The 25,073-nt window shown below is 41.8% G+C and overlaps 1 protein-coding gene across 1 annotated transcript; it reads right to left on the bottom strand.

The window, feature by feature from the left end:
• Nucleotides 1-6,895: 6,895 nt before the first annotated feature.
• LOC132780745 (galectin-4) lies at nt 6,896-24,709 on the bottom strand. Its single transcript, XM_067460993.1, is given in 11 exon segments — nt 6,896-7,141; nt 8,775-8,934; nt 10,452-10,540; nt 11,321-11,350; nt 12,973-13,008; nt 13,137-13,166; nt 14,546-14,680; nt 16,965-17,166; nt 19,197-19,285; nt 24,487-24,576; nt 24,578-24,709. Coding segments are annotated over 11 exon segments (1,071 nt in total). The 5' UTR covers nt 24,641-24,709; the 3' UTR covers nt 6,896-6,994.
• Between the last annotated feature and the right edge of the window lie 364 nt (nt 24,710-25,073).

Raw genomic sequence — 25,073 nt, forward strand, 5'->3', positions numbered from 1 at the left:
AGAGAAGCAAAAGCTGACAAGATATGAGGATTCAAAGATCGAACTGCAAAGATTCTGGTACAAGCCAGAAAAGGTGGTCCCAGTGGTGATCGGCACACTGGGTGCAGTGCCTAAAGACCTTGGCCTGCACTTAAACACAATTGGCGCTGACAAAGTTACCATCTGTCAGGTGCAAAAGGCCACCTTACTGGGATCTGCATGCATTATTCGCCGATACATCACAGAGTCCTAGACACTTGGGAAATATTATTATTATTATTATTATTATTATTATTATTATTATTATGTTATGTCCAACATGGGATCGGATACAACAGCCAGTAGAGTGATCTTGTTTGCTGTGGACTCACCTTGTTAATGTTTCTATTATTATTATTATTATTATTATTATTATTATTATTATTATATTATGTCCAATGTGGGATCGGATACAACAGCCAGTAGAAAGATCTTGTTTGCTGTGGACTCATCTTGTTAATGTTTCTAATAATAATAATGCAAAGACTCTGGCACAAACCAGTCAAGGGGGTCCCAGTGGTGATCGGCACACTGGGTGCAGTGCCTAAAGACCTTGGCCTGCACTTAAAAACAATTGGTGCTGACCAGATTACCATCTGCCAGCTGCAAAAAGCCACCTTATTGGGATCTGCACATATTATTTGCCGATACATCACACAGTCCTAGACTCTTGGGAAGTGTCCGAAGTGTGATCCAATACAATAGCCAGCAGAGTGTCGGCTGTGGACTCATCTTGTTGTGTTTATAATAATAATAATAATAATAATAATAATACTTTAAAATTAAAATCACAAAAAAATAGTAAGAAAGCATTAACGTTATGTATTGTCAAAGGCTTTCATGGCCAGAATCACTGGGTTGTTGTAAGTTTTCCAGGCTGTATGGCCATGTTCCAGAAGCATTCTCTCCTGACGTTTCACCCACATCTATGGCAGGCATCCTCAGAGGGCCCAAGTTTCCCATGCCTGCTATAGACTCTAGGAAGTAGCCATGGCCATGTTCCAGAAGCATCCTCTCCTGACGTTTCTATGGCAAGGAGTCTGGAAGTTATAGTCCAACAAAGTACAGCAGACTCTCAGTTAACCGGAACTCTCAAGCAACTGGCAAAAATCAAAGAAATCATACTAACAATAAAAATTTAAATAAAATCTAATAAAACATGAAAACTTTTGTGTTGTCAAAGGCTTTCATGGCCAGAATCACTGGGTTGTTGTGAGTTTTCCAGGCTGTCTGGCCATGCTCCAGAAGCATTCTCTCCTGACGTTTCCCCCACATCTATGGCAGGCATCCTCAGAGGTTGTGAGGTCTGTTGGAAACTATGCAAGTGTGTTTTATATATCTGTGAAATGATGTTTGGTGTGGGAGAAAGAACTCTTGTCTGCTGGAGGCAAGTGCGAATGTTGCAAGTGGACACCTTGATTAGCACTGAATGGCTCTGCAGCTTCAAAGCCTGGCTGCTTCCTAACTGGGGGAAAAGTTTGTTGAGATGTCATGAAACAATCAGGGCCAGCTAACACCTCTCAACAAAGGATTCCTGTCTGGAGGAATCCTTTGTTGGAAGGTATTAGCTGGGCCTGATTGTTTCATGTGACATTCCACAGATATATAAACCCCACTTGTCCTAGTGTCCAGGCGGACCTCACAACCTCTGAGGATGGCTGCCATAGATGTGGGTGAAACGTCAGGAGAGAATGCTTCTGGAACACGGACAACTGTACCGGAAATCTCTCAGCAACCATTAAAGTGATCCATTTGCTGAAAGGTAAGGCGAGGTCAGGTCCTTTCCCAAGAATCAAAGAAGTCGCTCATTCCTTGTGAAATCAAGGAAGGTTTACTTATGGATTAACCTGGTGACTCAGAAGAGCATCACAATGGGTGGATGTGATGATAGGTGTTCTTGAAGGCTTTGACAAGGGGATATTTGGCCCAGGGGCCAACGCATTGGTTAGGAAGTGACTAGCTGAGGTCTTGTCCTGAGTGCTGTCCAGCAATGAGATATGCTGCCTATGGGTTTGGCAGAGTTTCCCTCTCTGGAGGATTTTACACAAAAGTTGGATGGACATCTGTCGGGAGGGATCAGGTTCTGCTTTTCCTGCCTGGCAGAAGGCCGTTGGACCGGATGGCCTTTGGGGGTCTCTTCCAACTAGAGTCTATAGCAGGCATGAGCAAACTTGGGCCCGCTGAGGATGCCTGCCCTAGATGTGGGCGAAACGTCAGGAGTGAATGCTTCTGGAACATGGCCATACAGACAGGAAAACCCAGTGATTCTGGCCATTAAAGCCTTTGACAACACCTTGATTAGCATCGATGCCGAATCCGCCCCTGCTTTCCAGCTGATCTGACCAGCTGCAGGGAGTTCCGCAGTTCCTGGATGCCCCGTTGGTCCAGCGCTGATGAAATGTGCCCCAGCAGCAGCCTCAACCATGGATTCTTTGCAACCTTGAGCTTTCTCCTTTTGCTTTTCTCCCCAGCACAAACATTGTAACAAAACCCCTAATAAAGACTAATCGAGTTGTAACCTTCACCTCTTCATAGTGATACATTGTGTCTATTGCATGAATTTACCCTTTTCTGGGTTGCGGGCAGCCGCAGGCCCGCCTGGGATGCTTTCCAGGCATCTCAGGGAGGCCGAAACGGTGTTTCTTCAAACCGCAGATACGGAAACCCCTCGGGTCCCCGTATCCACGAGTTTACGAAACGACTCAATTTTGGTGCCATATATTTCCTAGCTCAATTCTAACACTATCTTTTGGGGAATGGATCTGCCACCTGGTTCCAACCCTTGGAGGGAGTTATAGTTCTCCAAGGACCAAAGGACGAGCTTCAGCACCAGTGATGCAGAGCTTCATATCTTGGCTCAGTGGAATCGCCCAGCCTCTCTTTATGATTTTTGAACCTTTTTGCCACACATCAAGGACTTTTTTCCCCCTTATGGACATACTTTCATCTACGGACTTTCCTATAATGAACATTGGACATATATTGAGCCACAATCAAGGCTCTTATCAATTTCTGTATGGGACTCTGGTGGGAGGGATAAGTGGGTATGTTTTCTATATCATGATTTCTATATTTCTCTCTGTGTACCTGATCTTTTCCTGACCCCTTTTTGCCCAATTCCCATTTATTGAAAAAATGTATAAAATTATAAGAAGCCACCCCTGTGACCCTGGAAAGAAGGAAATCCTCAGTTGAAAAAAAAACCTTATCAAAAGACATTTTTTGCATGGACAATAACAAAGGATCATGCCCTCTGGCCTCGGAGTTGGCCCCCCAGAGGAAGCGGTCACTTGGCATTTTGATCATATCTCAATAGGACGGAGGAGGCCTTTGGAAAGCTGCACCCCATCCTAATCAGTCACCCATTCAACTTTTTTTCTCATCGAAACTTCCACCAAAGTTCTCCCATTGTTCCTATGTCTCAGCACTGGAAAAATCCGGATTATAGCAGGATCGCCAAACATCAATGTTTATTGCAACCACTCAGTGACAATAGCTAGACTGGCTCACAGGCCCTTAGGACTTGTTGGTCACTTGGACATTCCTAATCTTCATAATCCACTCAAGAATGCATTGTTTCCTCTCGTCCTGCCTCCCTCTCTCCTGATTAGTTAGGACGCTGAGGTGGCAGAAGCCCAGCGATTGGCCCAGGCACTCAGAAAGCAGCCAAGCCTCCTCCCAGCTGTAGAGGCGCTAGCCAATCACTGTCGAGCCGGCAGAGAGACGGAGGGTGGGAAATTCAAATCTGACAACTCTGTTTCTGTATAAAAAAGGCTTTTATTTGTGTACATGTTATGCTCAGCTTGGTGAAATGTTGCTGCTTTGCATCCTTTTCAGCTGAATCGCAATACAATCATTTCAGTGGCGCTTCTTTCAACTTTGGTGAGATTCTATTGGGAATTTAGGGAAATCTTTTAAGTTGTGGCTTCTCTTTGCTCACCATTGTAGCGAGCCCTTTTTGGTGGGTCCGCAGGATCTCTCCTTCAGGGCCAGACCCTTTTAAATTCCTCCATGATTTCAATATCACCTTCTCACATTGCTGCTGGATGATTTTAATTGGGGCTGATCTATACGCTTGCCACAGGAAGGACTCATAGAAAAGGGGCAGCTCAAACTTATCACTTGTCTGGGTTTCTGCCAACAGGCTTCTTCCTGGTCTCGCTGCCAGGGGTTGCCTCCTAAATTGAAGCCAACAGGAGGTCACCCCAACCTGGACTTTAAAAGTCAAACATTTTGATGTGAATACTGCGTATCTTTCAGCCTTTCAACTGACAAGATTTACTGCAGCTGGTGGTTTAACCTGCTGTGCTAAATCAGATCAGAAGCTTGACTCTGCTTCTGAATTGCTGAAGCTCAATCAAACGCTCTACTGCTGGCACTAGAAGCTTCTCCTCTGCGAATAATACAGGATCGTAGTCTATGCGGTTTGATTCTCTCCTTTGGAAAACTTTGCTTAACTGTGTCCAAAGCAAGGCCTATGGATAGGGATTGAATCCATACTGAGCTACGAAATGGACTTTATTGTCACTATAAGTCAAAAATGACATCAACATTGAATCATAGAATCAAAGAGTTGGACGAGACCTCCTGGGCCATCCAGTCCAACCCCATTCTGCCAAGAAGCAGGAATATTGCATTCAAAGCACCCCTGACAGCTGGCCATCCAGCCTCTGTTTAAAAGCTTCCAAAGAAGGAGCCTCCACCACACTCCGGGGCAGAGAGTTCCACTGCTGAACGGCTCTCACAGTCAGGAAGTTCTTCATGTTCAGATGGAATCTCCTCTCTTGTAGTTTGAAGCCATTGTTCCGCGTCCTAGTCTCCAGGGAAGCAGAAAACAATCCTGCTCCCTCCTCCCTGTGGCTTCCTCTCACATATTTATACATGGCTATCATATCTCCTCTCAGCCTTCTCTTCTTCAGGCTAAATATGCCCAGCTCCTTAAGCCGCTCCTCATAGGGCTTGTTCTCCAGAACCTTGATCATTTGAGTCGCTCTCCTCTGGACACATTCCAGCTTGTCAATATCTCTCTTGAACTGTGCTGCCCAGAATTGGACACAATATTCCAGGTGTGGTCTAACCAAAGCGGAATAGAGCATGGGGAGCATGACTTCCCTAGATCTAGACACTAGGCTCCTATTAATGCAGGCCAAAATCCCATTGGCTTTTTTTGCCGCCACATCACATTGTTGGCTCATGTTTAACTTGTTGTCCACGAGGACTCCAAGACTATACGATCCCTATATAGCAGTGGTTCTCAACCTTCCTAATGCTGCGACCCCTTGAGACAGTTCCTCCTGTTGTGGTGACCCCCAACCATAACATTATTTTTGTTGCTACTTCCTAACTATAATTTTCCTCCTGTTATGTATCCTAATGTAAATATCTGACATGCAGGATGCATTTTCATTCACTGGACCTAATTTGGCACAAATACCCGATACGCCCAAATTTGAATACTGGTGGGGTTGGGGGAAGTTGTAGTTGCTGGGATGTATAGTTCACCTACAATCAAAGAGCATTCAGAGTTCCACCAACAATGGAACTGAACCAAACTTTGTGCTCAGAACTCCTGTGACAAACAGGAAAATACTAAAAAGGCTTTGGTGGGCATTGACCTTGTATTTGGGAGTTGTAGTTCACCTACATTCAGAGTGCACTGTGGACTCAATCAAAGATAGATCTGGACCAAACTTGGCACAAATGCTCAATATGCCCAAATGTGAACACTGGTGAAGTTTGGGGGGAGGGGGGATAGACCTGAACATTTGGGAGTTGTAGTTCAGTGTTTCTCAACCCTCCCAATGCCACGACCCCTTAATACAGTTCCTCATGTTGTAGTGATCCCCAACCATAACATTATTTTCATTGCTACTTCATAACTCTAATTTTGCTACTGTTATTAATTGTAATGTAAATATCTGATATGCAGGATGTATTTTCATTCACTGGATCAAATTTGGCATAAATACCCGATATGCCCACATTTGTATACTGGTGGGGTTGGGGGGGGGGGGGGGGGGGCGTGGCGTTGATTTTGTCATTTGGGAGTTGTAGTTGCCAAGATTTATTGTTAACCTACAAACGAAGAGCATTCTGAACTCCACCAATGACAAAATTGAACTGAATTTGGCATACAGAACTCCCAAACCCTTCCAGTAGGCATTGACCTTGGGTTTTGGAGTTGTAGTTCACCTACATCCAGAGAGCACTGTGGACTCAAACAATGATGGATCTGGACCAAACTTGGAATGAATGCTCAATATGCTCAAATATGAACACGGATGGAGTTTGGGAAAATAGACATTGAGATTTGGGAGTTGTAGTAGCTGGGATTTATAGCTCACTTACAATCAAAGAGCATTCTGAACTCCACCAATGATGGAATTGAACCAAATGTGGCACACAGGACTCCCCTGACCAACACAAAACACTAGAAGGGTTTGGTGGGCATTGACCTTGAGTTATGGAGTTGTAGTTCACCTACATCTAGAGAGCACTGTGGACTCAAACAATGATGGATCTGGACCAAACTTGACACGAATACTCAATATGCCCAAATGTGAACACTGGTGGAGTTTGGGAAAAATAGACATTGACATTTGGGAGTTGTAATTTCTGGGATTTATAGTTCACCTACAATCAAAGGGCATTCTGAACCTTACCAATGATGGAATTCAACCAAATTTGGCACACAGAACTCCCATGGCCAACAGAATATGCTGCAACCCCTCTGACACCCCCTCGTGACCCCCTCCGGGGTCCCGACCCCCAGGTTGAGAAACACTGCAATATAGGGGTAAACGCCCCCCTTCCCAACATACCTAGGAAACTATAAGATCTCTTTCCCTGCAAAACATAAAATCGAGTCTCCTGCACGTCTTGGAATAAAAAGATTTATTGAAGCTGCCGTTTCAAATGACATTTGGGTCTCAAGGCGAAGGCAAAACCTTTCTCTTCTCCGTCCCGTTCTCTGTTTTTAGGACTGGACATAAGAGAGCATCACATCGCCGTCAATCTCGAGGGTGTTAATTTGCTGGAAGTTATGGAAACGATGTTTATAGTTGAACAGGGGCTGGCCATCGATAAAGATCTTGAACTGCTGGTTTCCGCATCGGATGGAGAGCTGTTTGGAAGGGGAAAGAGCGAATGGCATTTGCAAACTGTGTGGCATTGAAAGTCCATGCAGAGCTGTAAATACCGCTTGCAAAAACTATTCTCCTAGCACTCATTAATCATCCTGCCCACCATTGGAAGATACCTGAATTAGAAAGAATGGACACTCCAAAAGCTTATGCCAGCTAGGCTTTGAAGCCACAAGGCCATTTAATGCTAATTAAGGTGACCAATTGCAACATCCTGCCCACCGTAGACATCCCAAAAGCTTATACCAGCCAGGCTTTGAAGCTGCAAGGCCATTTAATGCTATTTAACGTGGCAAATTGCAACATCCTGCCCACCATAGACATCCCAAAAGCTTATACCAGCCAGGCTTTGAAGCTGCAAGGCCATTTAATGCTAATTAAGGTGACCAATTGCCACATCCTGCCCACCATAGACATCCCAAAAGCTTATACCAGCCAGGCTTTGAAGCTGCAAGGCCATTTAATGCTATTTAAGGTGGCCAATTGCAACATCCTGCCCACCATAGACATCCCAAAAGCTTATGCCAGCCAGGCTTTGAAGCTGCAAGTCCATTTAATGCTATTTAAGGTGGCCAATTGCAACATCCTGCCCACCATAGACACCCCAAAAGATTATACCAGCCAGGCTTTGTAGCTGCAAGGCCATTTAATGCTAATTAAGGTGGCCAATTGCAACATCCTGCCCACCATACACATCCCAAAAGCTTATACCAGCCAGGCTTTGAAGCTACAAGGCCATTTAATTCTAATTAAGGTGGCCATTTGCAACATCCTGCTCACCATAGACATCCCAAAAGCTTATACCAGTCAGGCTTTGAAGCTGCAAGGCCATTTAATGCTAATTAAGGTGGCCAATTGCAACATTCTGCCCACCATTGGAAAATACATTAGAACTGGAAAGAATAGACATCCCAAAAGTTTGTACCAGCCAGGCTTTGTAGCTGCAAGGCCATTAAATGCTAATTAAGGCGGCCAATTGCAACATCCTTCCCACCATTGGAAAATACATTAGAATTAGAAAGAATAGACATCCCAAAAGCTTGTACCAGCCAGGCTTTGAAGCTGCAAGGCCATTAAATGCTAATTAAGATGGCCAATTGCAACATCCTGCCCGCCATTGGAAAATGAATCAGAATTAGACAGAATAGACATCCCAAAAGCTTAAACCAGCCAGGCTTTGAAGCTGCAAGGCCATTAAATGCTAATTAAGGTGGCCAATTACAACATTAACACCTTCCTCGAGAAGGCAAGAGTTCCTTCTCCCACCCTGGACATATATAAACCCCACTGGCCTAGTTTCCAACAGACCTCACAACCTCTGAGGATGCCTGCCAAAAATGTGGGCAAAATGTCAGGAGAGAATGCTTCTGGAACATGACCAGACAGCTTGGAAAACTTACAGCAATCCAATGATTTCGGCCATGAAAGCCTTTGACAACACAATAATAATAATAATAATAATAATAATAATAATAATAATAAATATGGATTTTCAAAGAGGTGCAATACTGAGCACCTCCACCAGAGGGAAGCAGAGAACATTGCTCTTCTGCTATCCTTTCCATTGTTTTCCCTTTTCTCTTTGTGCTGGATTTGAACTCAGCTCCCACTCACGTCAAAGTACTGCCCGCGCTGGAAAGGGTTGACCGAGATCTCCCGCTCCTCTTGGCCCCAGCGCCCTCCCAGGAAGCTGTTCCGCACCACAACACGCTCGTCCAAGCGGGGATTGATGTGCAAGGCGATCTCCTGGCCGGCTTTGAAATTGATGCGGAATCTGAGAGAGAGAGAGAAAGAGGCAGCCACAAGGGGGCAGCATATAAATAGAAAGGATTAGCTATTGGCCTCTAGGTATGAATGCATGCATTCAGATTCAGCCACAAGAGGGCAACAAATAGCTAGAAAGGATTAGCTATTGGCCTCTCAGTATGAACGTATGCAGTGCTCAGATGCAGCCACAAGAGGGCGGCATATAGAAAGGATTAGCTAGTGGCCTCTATGCAGTGCTCAGATGCAACCATAAGAACGCAGCATATAGAAAGTATTAGCTATTGGCCTCTAGGTATGAATGCATGCAGTGTTCAGATAATCATAAGAAGGCAGCATATAGAAAGGATTAGCTATTGGCCTCTCGGTATGAAAGTATGCAATGTTCAGATGCAGCAACAAAAGGGCAGCATGTAACTAGAAAGGATTAGCTATTGGCCTCTTGGTATTAAAGTATGCAGTGCTCAGATGCAGCCACAAGAGGGTGGCATATAGAAAGGATTAGCTATTGGCCTCTAGGTATGAATGTATGCAGCACTCAGATGCATATGGATAGAAAGGATTAGCTATTTGCCTCTACGTATGTATTTATGCAGTATTTATGCAGCCACAAGACGGCAGCATATAGATAGGAAGGATTAGCTCTTGGCATCTAGGTATGAATGTATGCAGCGCTCAGATGCATATGGATAGAAAGGATTAGCTATTGGCCTCTAGGTATGAATGTATGCAGTGCTCAGATGCATATGGATAGAAAGGATTAGCTATTGGTGTCTAGGTATGAATGTATGCAGCGCTCAGATGCATATGGATAGAAAGGATTAGCTATTGGCATCTAGATATGAATGCATGCAGGCTCAGATGCATATCGAAAGAAAGGATTAGCTATTGGCCTCTAGGTATGAAAGTATGCAGTGTTCAGATGCAGGCACAAGAAGGCAGCATATGAATAGAAAGGATTAGCTCCTTGTCTCAAGATATGTATGTATGCAGTACTCCAATGCATATAGATAGAAAGAACCTCTAGGTATGAATGTATGAGCGCTCAGCGGCAGCCACAAGAGGGCAGCACATAGAAAGGATTAGCTCCTTGCCTTTAGATATGTATGTATGCAGTACTCAGATGAATACACATAGAAAGGATTAGCTATTGGGTTTCTAAGTATGAATATATGAAATGCTGAGATGCAGCCACCAGAGGGCAGCAAATAGAAAAGATTAGCTATTGGCCTCTATGTATTAATGTATGCAGCGCACAGATGCCGCCACAAGAGGGCTGCATATAGAAAGGATTAGCTCCTGTACTCAGATAGAAAGGATTAGCTCCTGGCTTCTAGGTATGAATGAATATAGCACACAAATGCAGCCACAAGAGGGCAATACATAGAAAGGATTCGCTACTGGCCTCTAGGTATGTATGCAGTGCTCAGAGAGGGCAGCACATAGAAAGGATTAGCTCCTGGCATCTGGGAATGTATGTATCCCTGCAAAAAAGTTCAGACAGAAAAATGTAATTTCAAATGCTACCTCTTAGCGTCTTGCGGGATGAATCCTCTCACCACAATGGTTTTCTTGGGCCCCAGGCCTCCAGGGAGGTTGCCCACATACGGCACTTGCTGAAATAAGAGTTTATAATTATGTTCAGAATATGTATTGTCGAAGGCTTTCATGGCCGGAATCACTAAGTTTTTTTGGGCTATATGGCCATGTTCTAGAGGCATTTTCTCCTGATGTTTTGCCTGCATCTATGGCAAGCATCCTCAGAAGTAGTGAGGTCTATTGGAACTAGGAAAAAGGGTTTATATATCTGTGGAATGACCAGGGTAGGACAAAGGACTCTTGTCTGCTGGAGCTAGGTGTGAATGTTTCAACTGACCACCTTGATTAGCATTTGATGGCCTGGCAGTGCCTGGGGCAATCTTTTGTTGAGAGGTGATTAGATGTCCCTGCTTGTTTCCTTTCTGTTGTTTTGCTGTTGTAATTTTAGAGTTTTTTTAATACTGGTAGCCAGATTTTGTTCATTTTCATGGTTTCCTCCTTTCTGTTGAAATTGTCCACATGCTTCTTGTGGATTTCAGTGGCTTCTCTGTGTAGCCTGACATTATTATTATTATTATTATTATTATTATTATTATTTGAAACACAATATGAGTCCACAGCAAACAAGATCACTCTGCTGGCTGTTGTATTGGATCACATGTCGGACACTTCCCAATTATATTATTATTATTATTATTATTATTATTATTATTATTATTATTATTATTTAAAGGGACAGGAGCCCTTTTGACTTTTCAATATGGCCACCCTATGCACTTGTATTGACCAATCTCTTTTTCATCCATATTTCCCAATTAAAAGGCAGGAAGGTTTAGAAAGAATATAGATATACTTACTGGGTGGTAAGAAGCTGGATTGGACATCATCTAAGGCGGAGAGAAAACAAACAGGTCCATTAATATATTTATTATTATTATCATTATTATTAATAATAATAATAATCAGCTTATTATGTGCACCATCACTGGACATAAATAATTAAATTAAGACACAGTCTGGTGGCACAATGGGTTAAACCACTGAGCTGCTGAACTTGCTGACCAAAAGGTCGGCGGTTCGAATCCAGGGAGCAGGGTGAGCTCCTGCTGTGAGCCCCAGCTTCTGCCAACCTAGCAGTTCGAAAACATGCAAATGTGAGCAGATCAATAGGTACCCCTATGGTGGGAAGGTAACTCCACTCCATACAGTCATGCTGGCCACATGACCTTGGAGGTGTCTATGGACAATGCCGGCTCTTTTGCTTAGAAATGGAGATGAGCACTAACCCAGAGAGTCGGACACGACTGGACTTAATGTCAAGGGGAAACCTTTACTTTTGCATAAGAGACACCCAGAACTTCATCTCAATTCATCCTCAAATTTTTAATAATTAATAATTTATTATTATTATTAATTATTATTATTATTATTATTATTAGTTGAAACACAAGTAATAATAATCCTTTAATTTGCCCAAAGAAACTATTGATCCGAAGTACCTGATATCCCAAAACAACCCTATAACTTCCTATATTCTGAATAGGCAAAAGCAAACCAGTAACTCTAAATAATACTATGAGGGTTGAATGAAAAGTAATGCCTCCACCTTCGTAACTCCTCAACAGATGGCAATACTGGTATGTGGCAGGTACTGGCTTGTTCAGTAGACTCTCCTCTACAGTTCCATTTCAGTGGAAAGCCTTAGCATTGAACAGTTGTGTTGTTAAAGTGTGAAGTATGGAACCCTGGGCAGACGGTCGGTCAATGCGACTTAAGCAATGTATGCAGCAGGTACTGGCTTGTTCAGCAGACTCTCCTCTACAGTTCCATTTTGGCGGGAAGCCTTAGCATTGAACGGTTGTGTTGTTAAAGTGCGAAGTATGGAACCCTGCGCAGATAGTCGATCAATGAGACTTAAGCATCGTGCAATTGAATTCTTGACAGCAGAAGGTGTCACCTCAACATCATTAAACTTACTTGCCCAACAACACACAATACTCACACCAACACAATCACCATAAACAGCTTGCATTCTCTGATGAATCTCCTTTGGGGCGACACCTTTTGCTGTCAAGAATTCAATGACTGCACGTTGCTTAAGTCGCATTGACCGACCGTCTGCGCAAAGTTCCATACTTTGCACTTTAACAACACAACCAATCAATGCTAAGGCTTCCTGCCAAAATGGAACTGTAGAGGAGAGTCTACTGAACAAGCCAGTACCTGCCGCATACCAGTACTGCCATCTGTTGAGGAGTTACAAAGGTGGAGGCATTACTTTTCATTCAACCCTCGTATCTTTGCATGCTTCTCTATGCATTTGTAGCTCCTCCAGCACAATTCTATGCAGAGCACAAAAACAAAGTTTGTGCAGTTTAATAAATGTTTTCCATGTTTTTATGATAGAACCGATTAGGAAATGGCATTTATAGCCCAGGAACAAAAATTGTGTTATATGTTGTTGTTGTTGTTGTTGTTGTTGTTGTTGTTGTCATAGCTGAATACTTACAGGAAGGTTTGAAGGTGGGTATCCAGGTGCCATGCCCTAAAGAAAGAAAGTAAGAGGTATATTAAGGTGAGGAAGACTGAACCACAAGCCGAGGTGAGGGTTCCATCTACACTGCAGAGTTAATGCAGTTTGAGATCTCTTTAACTCCCCTTTGCATGACTCACCGGGATCGCCATGGGCTGATGAGGCATCCCCTAAAGCCAAGAAGATAAAAACAGAAATTATATGGCATAATACATTATTATTATTATTAGTAGTAGTAGTAGTAGTAGTAATATTAGGAAGAGATTGCATGGCCATCTGTTAGGAGGGCTTCGATTGTACTTATCCTGAATGGGGTTAGACTGGATGGCCTTTGGGGGTCTCTTCCAACTTTGGATTCTATGGTTTTATATTATTATTATTATTAGTAGTAGTAGTAGTAGTAGGAAGAGATTGCATGGCCATCTGTTAGTAAGGCTTCGATTGTACTTATCCTGCCTGGTGGAATGGGGTTTGACTGGATGGCCTTTGGGGGTCTTCTATGGTTCTATATTATTATTACTATTACTGTTGTTATTGTTATTATTATTATTAATAGCAGTAATAGTAATAGTAGTAGTAGTACAGGGCTTTGATTGTACTTATCCTTCTTGGCAGAATTGGGTTTGACCTGATGGCCTTTGGGGGTCTCTTCCAACTCTACGATTCTATGGTTCTATATTATTACTATTACTATTACTAGTAGTAGTAGTAGTAGTAGAGTAGTAGAGTAGTAGTACAGGGCCTTGATTGTACTTTCCTTGCAGAATTGGGTTTGACCTGATGGCCTTTGGGGATTTCTTCCAACTCTACGATTCTATGGTCCTATATTATTACTATTACTAATAGTAGCAGTAGTAGGAAGAGATTGCATGGCCATCTGTTAGGAGGGCTTTGATTGTACTTATCCTGCCTGGCAGAATGGGGTTTGACTGGATGGCCTTTGGGGGTCTCTTCCAACTCTCAGATTCTATGGTTCTATATTATTACTATTACTAATAGTAGTGGTAGTAGTAGGAAGAGATTGCATGGCCGTCTGTTAGGAGAGCTTTGATTGTACTTATCCTGCCTGGCAGAATGGGGTTTGACTGGATGGCCTCTGGGGATCTCTTCCAACTCTACGATTCCATAGTTCTATATTATTACTATTACTACTACTACTACTACTACTAGTAGTAGTAGTAGTAATAGTAATAATATAGTAGTAGTAGTAGTAGTAGTAGTAGTAGGAAGAGATTGCATGGCCATCTGTTAGGAGGGCTTTGATTATACTTATCCTGCCTGGTAGAATGAGGTTTGACTGGATGACCTTTGGGGGTCTTTTCCAACTCTAGGATTCTATGGTTCTATATTGTTGTTGTTGTTCTTGTTGTCGTTATGTATCCGTACTCTTTTGTAAATATGCAAGTATACACAATTCATCATCTCTCTGCCAGTATTTGGGGGCACTTCCAGCTTAAAAACAACACTATTGATACTCATGGAAAGGCAAAAAGGACAACAGATCCCATCCAGTCCTTGCTGCTCTTCTCCAGGTCTGGGTTATACTCACTCCGCCTCCCATCATTCCTCCTCCCAAGACGGTCACAGATTGAAGTTCCAGGTCTCCGTCCGCACTCACAACTTGAACCCGCTCTGGAGGGATCCTATGGTTATAGTTGCAGAAGGGGTTTCGATTCACCAGGATCTAGAAGAGGAAGCAAAGGCAGGTGTCAACGCAGAGCTTTGCAGAACTGAGGCTGGATGGCCATCCGTTGGGAGGGCTTTGACTGTGTCTTCCTGCCTGAATGAAGGAGGTTGGACTACATGCCCTCTGGGGTTCTCTTCCAATTATAGTGTAATACAAACTGTCTGGGAGTCCAATGGAGTCTCCTTCTCTGGAAGTTTTTGAACTGAGGCTGGATGGCCATCTGTTGGGAGGGCTTTGACTGTCTCTTCCTGCCTGGCACTAGATACCCTCTGCCTTCTTGTTGAAGGTAAGTGTGAATATTGCAGTTTGCCACCTTGGTTAGTATTGAATGGCTTTGCAGCTTCGAACAAACCTCCCAACAAAGGATTCCTCCAGGCAGCAACCAGCCAGGCTTTGAAGCTGCAAGGCCATTCAGTGCTAATCAAGCTGGCCTATTACAACATTGCCTCAAGCAGATAAGAGTTCTTTCTCCCACCCTGGACATTATTCCACAGATATAAAAACCTCAATTTCCTAGTTTCCAACAGACCTCACAACCTGTGAAGATGCCTGCCATAGATGTGGGGGAAACGTCAGGAGAGAATGCTTCTGGAACATAGCGAGACAGCCCGGAAAACTCACAACAACCCAGTGATTCTGGCCATGAAAGGCTTCAACAACACAAAAGTTTTCATGTTTTATTGGATTTTATTTACATCTTTATTGTTAGTATTATTTCTTTGATTTTTGCCAGTTGCTTGAGAGTTCTGGTTAACTGAGAGTCTGCTGTACTTTGTTGGACTATAACTTCCAGACGCGTATAGATTAGTAACACAGCATTTTATGGCAGATTCTGGTAGTTGAAGTCCATAAAGATTACTCATTATTGAATATTGATCATTAATTATTAATTGTTAGTATTTTTATTGTTAGTATGATTTCTTTGATTTTTGCCAGTTGCTTGAGAGTTCCGGTTAACTGAGAGTCTGCTGTACTTTGTAGGACTATAACTTCCAGACTCCTATAGATTGATAACACAGCGTTTTATGGTAGATTCTGGGAGTTGAAGTCAATAAAGATTATTGATTATATTGATTATTTATTATTATTAGATTCATTATTACATTATGGAATTAAATATGAAAAGTATTCTAAAATACACTTAAACCGAATTCAGGCTACTGGAATTTTGGGTCCGATTATTGATTATTAATTATTGATTATTATTATAATTATATTCATTATTACACTATGGAATTAAATATGAAAAATATTCTAAAATACACTTAAACCTAATCCAGGCTACTGGAATTTTGGGTCCGACTATTGATTATTAATTATTGATTATTGATTATTATTACATTCATTATTACACTATGGAATTAAATATGAAAAGTATTCTAAAATACACTTAAACCTAATCCAGGCTACTGGAATTTTGGTTTGGACTACTGATTACTGATTATTGATTATGTATTATTATTATTATTATTATATTCATTATTACACTGTGTAATTAAATATGAAAAGTATTCTAAAATACACTTAAACCAAATTCAGACTTCTGGTAATTTTGGGTTGGACTATTGATTATTGATTAATATATTCATTATTGCACTATGGAATTAAATATGAAAAATATTCTAAAATACACTTACACCTAATCCAGGCTACTGGAATTTTGGGTCGGACTATTGATTATTGATTATTGATTATTATTATATTCATTGTTACACTATGGAATTAAATATGAAAAGTATTTTCAAATACACTTAAACCTAATCCAGGCTACTGGAATTTTGGGTCGGACTATTGATTATTAATGATTGATTATTTATTATTATTATATTCATTATAACACTATGGAATTAAATATGAGAAGTATTCTAAAATACACTTAAACCTAATTCTGGCTACTGGAATTTTGGGTTGGACTATTGATTATTGATTATTATTATTATATTCATTATTACACTATGGAATTAAATATGAAAAATATTCTAAAATACACTTAAACCTAATCCAGGCTACTGGAATTTTGGGTCGGACTATTGATTATTGATTATTGATTATTATTACATTCATTATTACACTATGGAATTAAATATGAAAAGTATTCTAAAATACACTTAAACCTGGAATTTTGGGTCGGACTATTGATTATTAATTATTGATTATTGATTATTATTATATTCATTATTACACTATGGAATTAAATATGAAAAGTATTTTAAAATACACTTAAGCCTATTCCAGGCTAACTTTGGGTCTGAGTCCGATATATTCGTTCGCCCGAACACACCTGGTATCCCGAGTTATTGACGATGAAGACGATTTCGAAGTGCTGGTCCTTGTGGAGAGGCATGCTCTGGTGCTCCTCTTTCCCCCATTTGCCGCCATGGAAGGTGTTCAGCACCACCTTATCCTTGCCATCGAAGCGGGGATTGAAATGCAGGGCGATGTCGGCCCCTTCGTGAGGAGCGCAGGCGAAATTCACCCGGAATCTGGAAGGAAAAAAAAGTTGATGGTAAATCAGGTAATAATTAAAATATATATACCGAAATGCTGGTAATCCCTCGCTACTTCGCAGTTCGCTTTTTGCGGACTTGCTATTTCACGGTTTTTCAATAAATATTAATGTAAAATATTTACAGTAATCCCTCGCAACTTTGCGGTTCGCTTTTCGCGGACTCGCTATTTTGCGGTTTTTCAATAAATAATATTATAAAATATTTACAGTAATCCCTCGCAACTTCGCAGTTCGCTTTTCGCGGACTCGCTATTTCATGATTTTTCAATAAATAATATTATAAAATATTTACAGTAATCCATCGCTACTTCGCAGTTCGCATTTTGTGGACTCGCTCTTTTGCGGTTTTTCAATAAATACTAATGTAAAATATTTACAGTAATCCCTCGCTACTTCGCAATTCGCTTTTCACGGACTCGCTGTTTTGCGATTTTTCAATAAATATTAATGTAAAATATTTGCAGTAATCCCTTGCAACTTTGAAATTTGCTTTTCGCGGACTCGCTATTTTGCGGTTTTTCAATAAATATTAATGTAAAATATTTACAGTAATCCCTCGCTACTTCGTAGTTTGCTTTTCGCAGAATCGCTCTTTTGCGGTTTTTCAATAAATACTAATGTAAAATATTTACAGTAATCCCTCACTACTTCGCAGTTTGGTTTTTGTGGACTCGCTATTTCGTGGTTTTTCAATAAATATTAATGTAAGATATTTACAGTAATCATTCGCAACTTCACAGTTCACTTTTCGCGGACTCGCTATTTTGTGGTTTTTCAATAAATAATATAAAATATTTACAGTAATCCATCACTATTTCACAGTTCGCTTTTTGCGGACTCGCTGTTTTGCGGTTTTTCAATACATATTAATGTAAAATATTTACAGTAATCCCTCACAACTTTGCTGTTTGCTTTTTGCGGACTCGCTGTTTTGCGGTTTTTCAATACATATTAATGTAAAATATTTACAGTAATCCCTCACAACTTTGCTGTTTGCTTTTTGCAGACTCGCTGTTTCGCGGTTTTTCAATAAATATTAATGTAAAAGTTTTATTGTGGTATTTTAGCTGTTTCACGGGTTTTGGCGGCACTTGACCATCGATATTTACTGGTTTTCCCACCAAATCAGGCAAATTCACTGCCAGCAAGGGCTGATTTGATAAATTTCAGAAGCACTGTGGACTTAAGAACGTTTGTCTATATGGAGAGGCTGCCTCTGTGTGTAAAGCCGGAGCCGAGGATTACGTGAACGACACATTCAAGGAGGGTTATGTAGTGTAGAAGTGTGTGGGGAGGGTTAATAAAGACTTAAAATAGTGTATAACTACTACAATAATGTATCAATATTAAAATAAATATAGCGTCCCTACTTTGCGGATTTTCACTTTTTGCGGGTGGTCCTGGAACTTAACACCCATGATAAGTGAGGGAACACTTTCCGATTATTGCATACTTGTGATATATATTGTTACTAGCCGTCCGTTGCTACGTGTTGCTATGGTCCAGTCTGTGTATATGTGTTTTGTGTGTATATATATGTGTTTATATGTGTGTGAATATTTGTGTATATATATGTGGGTGTATATATGTCTGTGTGTATATATGTGTGTATATATTCAACTGGTTATATGTGTATATGCATATTGTCTATATGTGTGTTTGTCTATATGCATATTTGTGTGTATATATATGTGCATGTGTATATGTATATATGTGTGAATGTATGTGTGCATGTGTATATGTATATATGTGTGTATGTATATGTATATATGTGTGTATATATTCATGTGTTTATATGTGTATGTACATATTGTCTATATGTGTGTGCTTGTCTATATGCATGTAGACAAGCATACACAGTATCTGAAATGACCCATTTCTTATTGTTATTATTTGCCATCACGTCGATTTTGTCAATGCTCAGCCATAGAAACCCACTGGGTGAGTCAGAAGTGAAGGCACACAACAACAACAACAACAACAACAACACAATGGACACTTTACCTCTTGGTGTGGTGTGGCACCTTCCCCTGGACATAGATGGACATCCCAGGACGGAGGCCGCCAGGGACCGGCTGATTATAAGGCAGCACCTGAAAACGAAGGGATCAAAGCATTGAACCCAATCCTATTTATCATACCTCTCCAACATTTGGGAGATGGAAACCAGGTTAAGCTGCTTAGGAAGCTGAATATGTTTATCTTGGAGAGGGTTGGCTGGCCATCTGTCGGGAGAGCTTTGATTGTGTCTTTCTGCATAACAGAATGGGGTTGGAATGGATGGCCCTTGGGGCCTCTTCCAACTATAGGGTTCTATGGAAGCCTTTCAACAGGGGCTGGATGGCCATCTGTTGAGAGGGCTTTGATTGTGTCTTTCTACATAGTAGAACAGGGTTGGAATGGATGAGCCTTGGGGTCTCTTCCAACTCTACGGTTTTATGCAAGTCTTTAAGCATGAGCTAGATGGCCATCTGCCAGGAGGGCTTTCCAACTTCACTGTTCTATGGAAGCCTTTCAACAGGGACTGGATGACCATCTGTTGGGAAGGCTTTGATTGTGTCTTTCTACATAGCAGAATGGTCTTGGAATGGATAGCCCTTGGGACATCTTCCAACTTGAGTGTTCTATGGAAGTCTTTAAAGACTGGCTGGATGGCCATCTGTCAGGAGGGCTTTGATTGTGTCTTTCTACATAGCAGAATGGGCTTGGAATGGATGGCCCTTGGGGTCTCTTCCAACTCTACGGTTTTATGGAAGTCTTTAAGCATGAGCTGGATGGCCATCTGCCAGGAGGGCTTTCCAACTTCAGTGTTCTATGGAAGCCTTTCAACAGGGGCTGGATGGCCATCTGTTGGGAAGGCTTTGATCGGATAGCCCTTGGGACATCTTCCAACTTGAGTATTCTATGGAAGACCTTAAACACAGGCAGGATGGCCATCTGTCGGGAGAACTTTGATTGTGTCTTTCTCCATAGCAGAATGGGATTGGAATGGATGGCCCTTGGGACCTCTTCCAACTTGAGGGTTCTATGGAAGCCTTTCAACAGGGGCTGGATGGCCATCTGTCAGGAGGGCTTTGATTTGTGTCTTTCTACATAGTAGAATAGGGATGGAATGGATGGCCCTTGGGACTTCTTCCAACGAGTGTTCTATGGAAACCTTTCAACAGGGGCTAAATGGCCATCTGTCAGGAGGGCTTTGTTGTGTCTTTCTACATAGTAGAACGGGGTTGGGATGGATGGCCCTTGGGGCCTCTTCCAACTTGAGTGTTCTATGGAAGTCTTTCAACACAGGTTGGATGGCCATCTGTCGGGAGAGCTTTGATTGTGTCTTTGTCTTTTTACATAGTAGAACGGGATTGGAATGGATGGCCATTGGGGTCTCTTTCAACTTGAGTGTTCTATGGAAGCCTTTCAACAGGGGCTGGATGGCCATCTGTTGGGAAGGCTTTGATTATGTCTTTCTACATAATAGAGATGGGCTTGGAATGGATGGCCCTTGGGACCTTTTCCAACTCTAGGGTTCGATGGAAGTCTTTAAACATGAGCTGGATGGCCATCTGCCAGGAGGGCTTTTCAACTTCAGTGTTCTATGGAAGCCTTTCAACAGGGGCTGGATGGCCATCTGTCAGGAGGGCTTTGATTGAGTCTTTCTACATAGCAGAATGGGCTTGGAATGGATGGCCCTTGGGGCCTCTTCCAACTATAGGGTTCTATGGAAGCCTTTCAACAGGGGCTGGATGGCCATCTGTCGGGAGGGCTTTGATTGTGTCTTTCTCCATAGCAGAATGGGATTGGAATGGATGGCCCTTGGGACCTCTTCCAACTTGAGGGTTCTATGGAAGCCTTTCAACAGGGGCTGGATGGCCATCTGTCAGGAGGGCTTTGATTTGTGTCTTTCTACATAGTAGAATAGGGATGGAATGGATGGCCCTTGGGACTTCTTCCAACGAGTGTTCTATGGAAACCTTTCAACAGGGGCTAAATGGCCATCTGTCAGGAGGGCTTTGTTGTGTCTTTCTACATAGTAGAACGGGGTTGGGATGGATGGCCCTTGGGGCCTCTTCCAACTTGAGTGTTCTATGGAAGTCTTTCAACACAGGTTGGATGGCCATCTGTCGGGAGAGCTTTGATTGTGTCTTTGTCTTTTTACATAGTAGAACGGGATTGGAATGGATGGCCATTGGGGTCTCTTTCAACTTGAGTGTTCTATGGAAGCCTTTCAACAGGGGCTGGATGGCCATCTGTTGGGAAGGCTTTGATTATGTCTTTCTACATAATAGAGATGGGCTTGGAATGGATGGCCCTTGGGACCTTTTCCAACTCTAGGGTTCGATGGAAGTCTTTAAACATGAGCTGGATGGCCATCTGCCAGGAGGGCTTTTCAACTTCAGTGTTCTATGGAAGCCTTTCAACAGGGGCTGGATGGCCATCTGTCAGGAGGGCTTTGATTGAGTCTTTCTACATAGCAGAATGGGCTTGGAATGGATGGCCCTTGGGGCCTCTTCCAACTATAGGGTTCTATGGAAGCCTTTCAACAGGGGCTGGATGGCCATCTGTCGGGAGGGCTTTGATTGTGTCTTTCTACATAGTAGAATGGGGTTGGAATGGATGACCCTTGGGGCCTCTTCCAACTTGAGTGTTCTATGGAAGTCTTTAAACATGAGCTGGATGGCCATCTGTCAGAAGGGCTTTGATTGTGTCTTTCTACATAAGCAGAATGGGGTTGGAATGGATGGCCCTTGGGGCCTCTTCCAACTTGAGTGTTCTATGGAAGTCTTTAAACACCGGTTAGATGGTCATCTGTTGGGAGGGCTTTGATTGTGTCATTATATATATATATTCTCTTGCCTCTGAGATTACACAACCAAACAGGTATCTATAGAAAAAGGTCTGTGAATCATTAACCCATTCAAGGAAGAAGAAGAAGAAGAGGGCCGGGTGCCAAGTTCGAGGGCATTCATGCGCCATGTCGGAGGCACGTTTCCTTCCTTATCAGATCTCTGCATGCGCCGAGACATAAAAGTCAAGGAAGGAAGGAGGAAAATAAATTGCAGCGGGAGTTGGATCGGTCTGGGTTGATCAGGATTATCCTGCAAAGAGATGCATTGGCCAGGAGTGACGGACACAGGTGCAACCATGCTAGGAAAAGGTAAATAAGGCAGCCAGGTGAATAGAGAGTCATTCAAAGAAGGAAGACTTGTATCTATTAACTCTAGCAAGTCTATCCAGAGTTTTCCATGTTTGATACCCCAAAATAAACCCCTTTTATGTGCTGATTCGGGGATCTATCCTTGCAAATCCCTGGCCAGATCCTTTACTATGTAAACAACACCCTGTATTAGAGATCCAAATGGCTTTAAAGGACTGGTAATTGTCCCATATTACTCTTGGATCCCAGATTTCCATGGACACCAATGTCCACTCATGTCTAACGGCGCTTCATGCAGTCATGCCGGCCACATGACCTTGGAGGTGTCTATGGACAACGCCGGCTCTTCGGCTTAGAAATGGAGATGAGCACCACACCCCAGAGTCGGACACGACTGGACTTAATGTCAGGGGACAACCTTTACCTTTACCTCATTATATACGAATGCAAAATCAAGGTTTGCATTATTGGATTTTAAAAATATTTTCGAACCGTGGATGCGGAATTCGCGGATACGGAGAGCCAATGTTTGTGGGTGCCAATCCCAAGGAGGCCCCGTTTCTACCCTGATTCTTCCTTGTTCATTTGCCATCGCTAAAGGTGCATTTGCACTGGATAATTAATTCAGTTTTGACCCCACTTTCACTGTCTTAGAATCCTGGGATTTGTAGTTTGGTAAGGTACCATTTCTGTTGGGCAGAGAAAAGGGCAGTTGCACCAATTCAACTCTAACTGCATTAATTCTATCCCACGGTGCATCTACACTGCAGAATTAATGCAGTTTTGACCCCAATTTCACTGTCTTGAAATCCTGGGATTTGTTGTTTGGTAAGCCACCATCCCTCTTGGACAAAGAAAAGGAAAGTTGCACCAATTTAACTCCTGTTGTTCTATAGCATTGAGCCATGGTTAACATCCAACTGCATTAATTCAATTCCACAGGAGTTGTAGTTTTGCAAGGGCTTTAAGCTTTCTTTGCCCAACTATAATTCCCAGGATTCCATAGAATTAAGTTTCAAAGTGGCACTATAGATACCATTGATTCCATAGCATTAAGCTTCAAAGTGGCACTATAGGTGCCATAGATTCCATAGCATTAATTTTCAAAGTGGCACTATCGATGCCATAGGTTCCATAGCATTAAGTTTCAAAGTGGCACTATAGATACCATAGATTCCATAGCATTTTCAAAGTGGCACTATGGATACCATAGGTTCCATAGCATTAAGCTTCAAAGTGGCACTATAGATACCATAGATTCCATAGTATTTTCAAAGTGGCACTATGGATACCATAGGTTCCATAGCAGTGGCACTATAGATACCATATATTCCATAGCATTAAGTTTCCAAGTGGCACTTTAGATACCATAGATTCCAGAGTATTTTCAAAGTGGCACTATGGATACCATAGGTTCCATAGCAGTGGCATTATAGGTGCCATAGATTCTATAGCATTAAGTTTCAAAGTGTCACTAGAGTTACCATAGGTTCCATAGCATTTTCAAAGTTGCACTATGGATACCATAGTTTCAAAGTGGCACTATATATACCATAGGTTGCATAGCATTAAGTTTCAAAGTGGCACTATAGGTACCATAGATTCCATAGCATTTTCAAAGTGGCACTATGGATACCATAGGTTCCATAGCAATAAGCTTCAAAGTGGCACTATAGATACCATAGATTCCATAGCATTAAGCTTCAAAGTGGCACTATGGATACCATAGATTCCATAGTATTTTCAAAGTGGCACTATGGATACCATAGTTTCAAATTGGTACTATAGATACCATAGATTCCATAGCATTAAGCTTCAAAGTGGCACTATGGATACCATAGATTCCATAGTATTTTCAAAGTGGCACTATGGATACCATAGTTTCAAATTGGTACTATAGATACCATAGATTCCATAGCATTTTTAAAGTGGCACTATAGATACCATAGGTTCCGTAGCATTAAGTTTCAAAGTGGCACTATAGATACCATAGCTTCCATAGTATTTTCAAAGTGGCACTATAGATACCATAGATTCCATAGCATTTTCAAAGTGGCACTATGGATACCATAGGTTCCATAGCATTAAGTTTCATAGTGACACTTCCAGATAAGATTCCAATATTTATTTTCCTCCAACACTCACCGGGTTGAATGCTGGCATATAACCGGGCGCCGGGACGTAAGACATGGTGTTGCGGTGGTTGTGCTTTTTCGTTGGGTCAAGGAGAGATGCAAGGGGGGAAAGCAAGGAAAATCTGACTTGGTGCTTTTATAGCCCTGGGGATGTAGGCGGGCATCGGCTGGGCATTGGCTGGGCATCGGCCCAAGCATCTCGGCAGGTAGAAAGTTCAACACCTTGCCTACCAAGCTCCCCACCCAAGCCTCGCCCCATGGAGACAACAGGGACATACCCATCGTCCCTTCCTTTGATCTAAAGTCCAGGGGTTGCTATGCAGCATCACAGCCACACTTGAAGTCTGGCTTGGAGTCTTGATCGAGAGAGAAAAGTGCAGATTATTATTATTATTATTATTATTATTATTATTAACAATATATTATTGCATTATTTAATAATATATTATTGCATTATTTAATAATATATTATTGCATTATTTGATAATATATTATTGCATTATTTGATAATATATTATTGCATTATTTGATAATATATTATTGCATTATTTGATAATATATTATTGCATTATTTGATAATATATTATTGCATTATTT

This window comes from Anolis sagrei, chromosome X, assembly GCF_037176765.1.
Source record: "Anolis sagrei isolate rAnoSag1 chromosome X, rAnoSag1.mat, whole genome shotgun sequence".
Lineage (NCBI taxonomy): Eukaryota > Metazoa > Chordata > Lepidosauria > Squamata > Dactyloidae > Anolis > Anolis sagrei.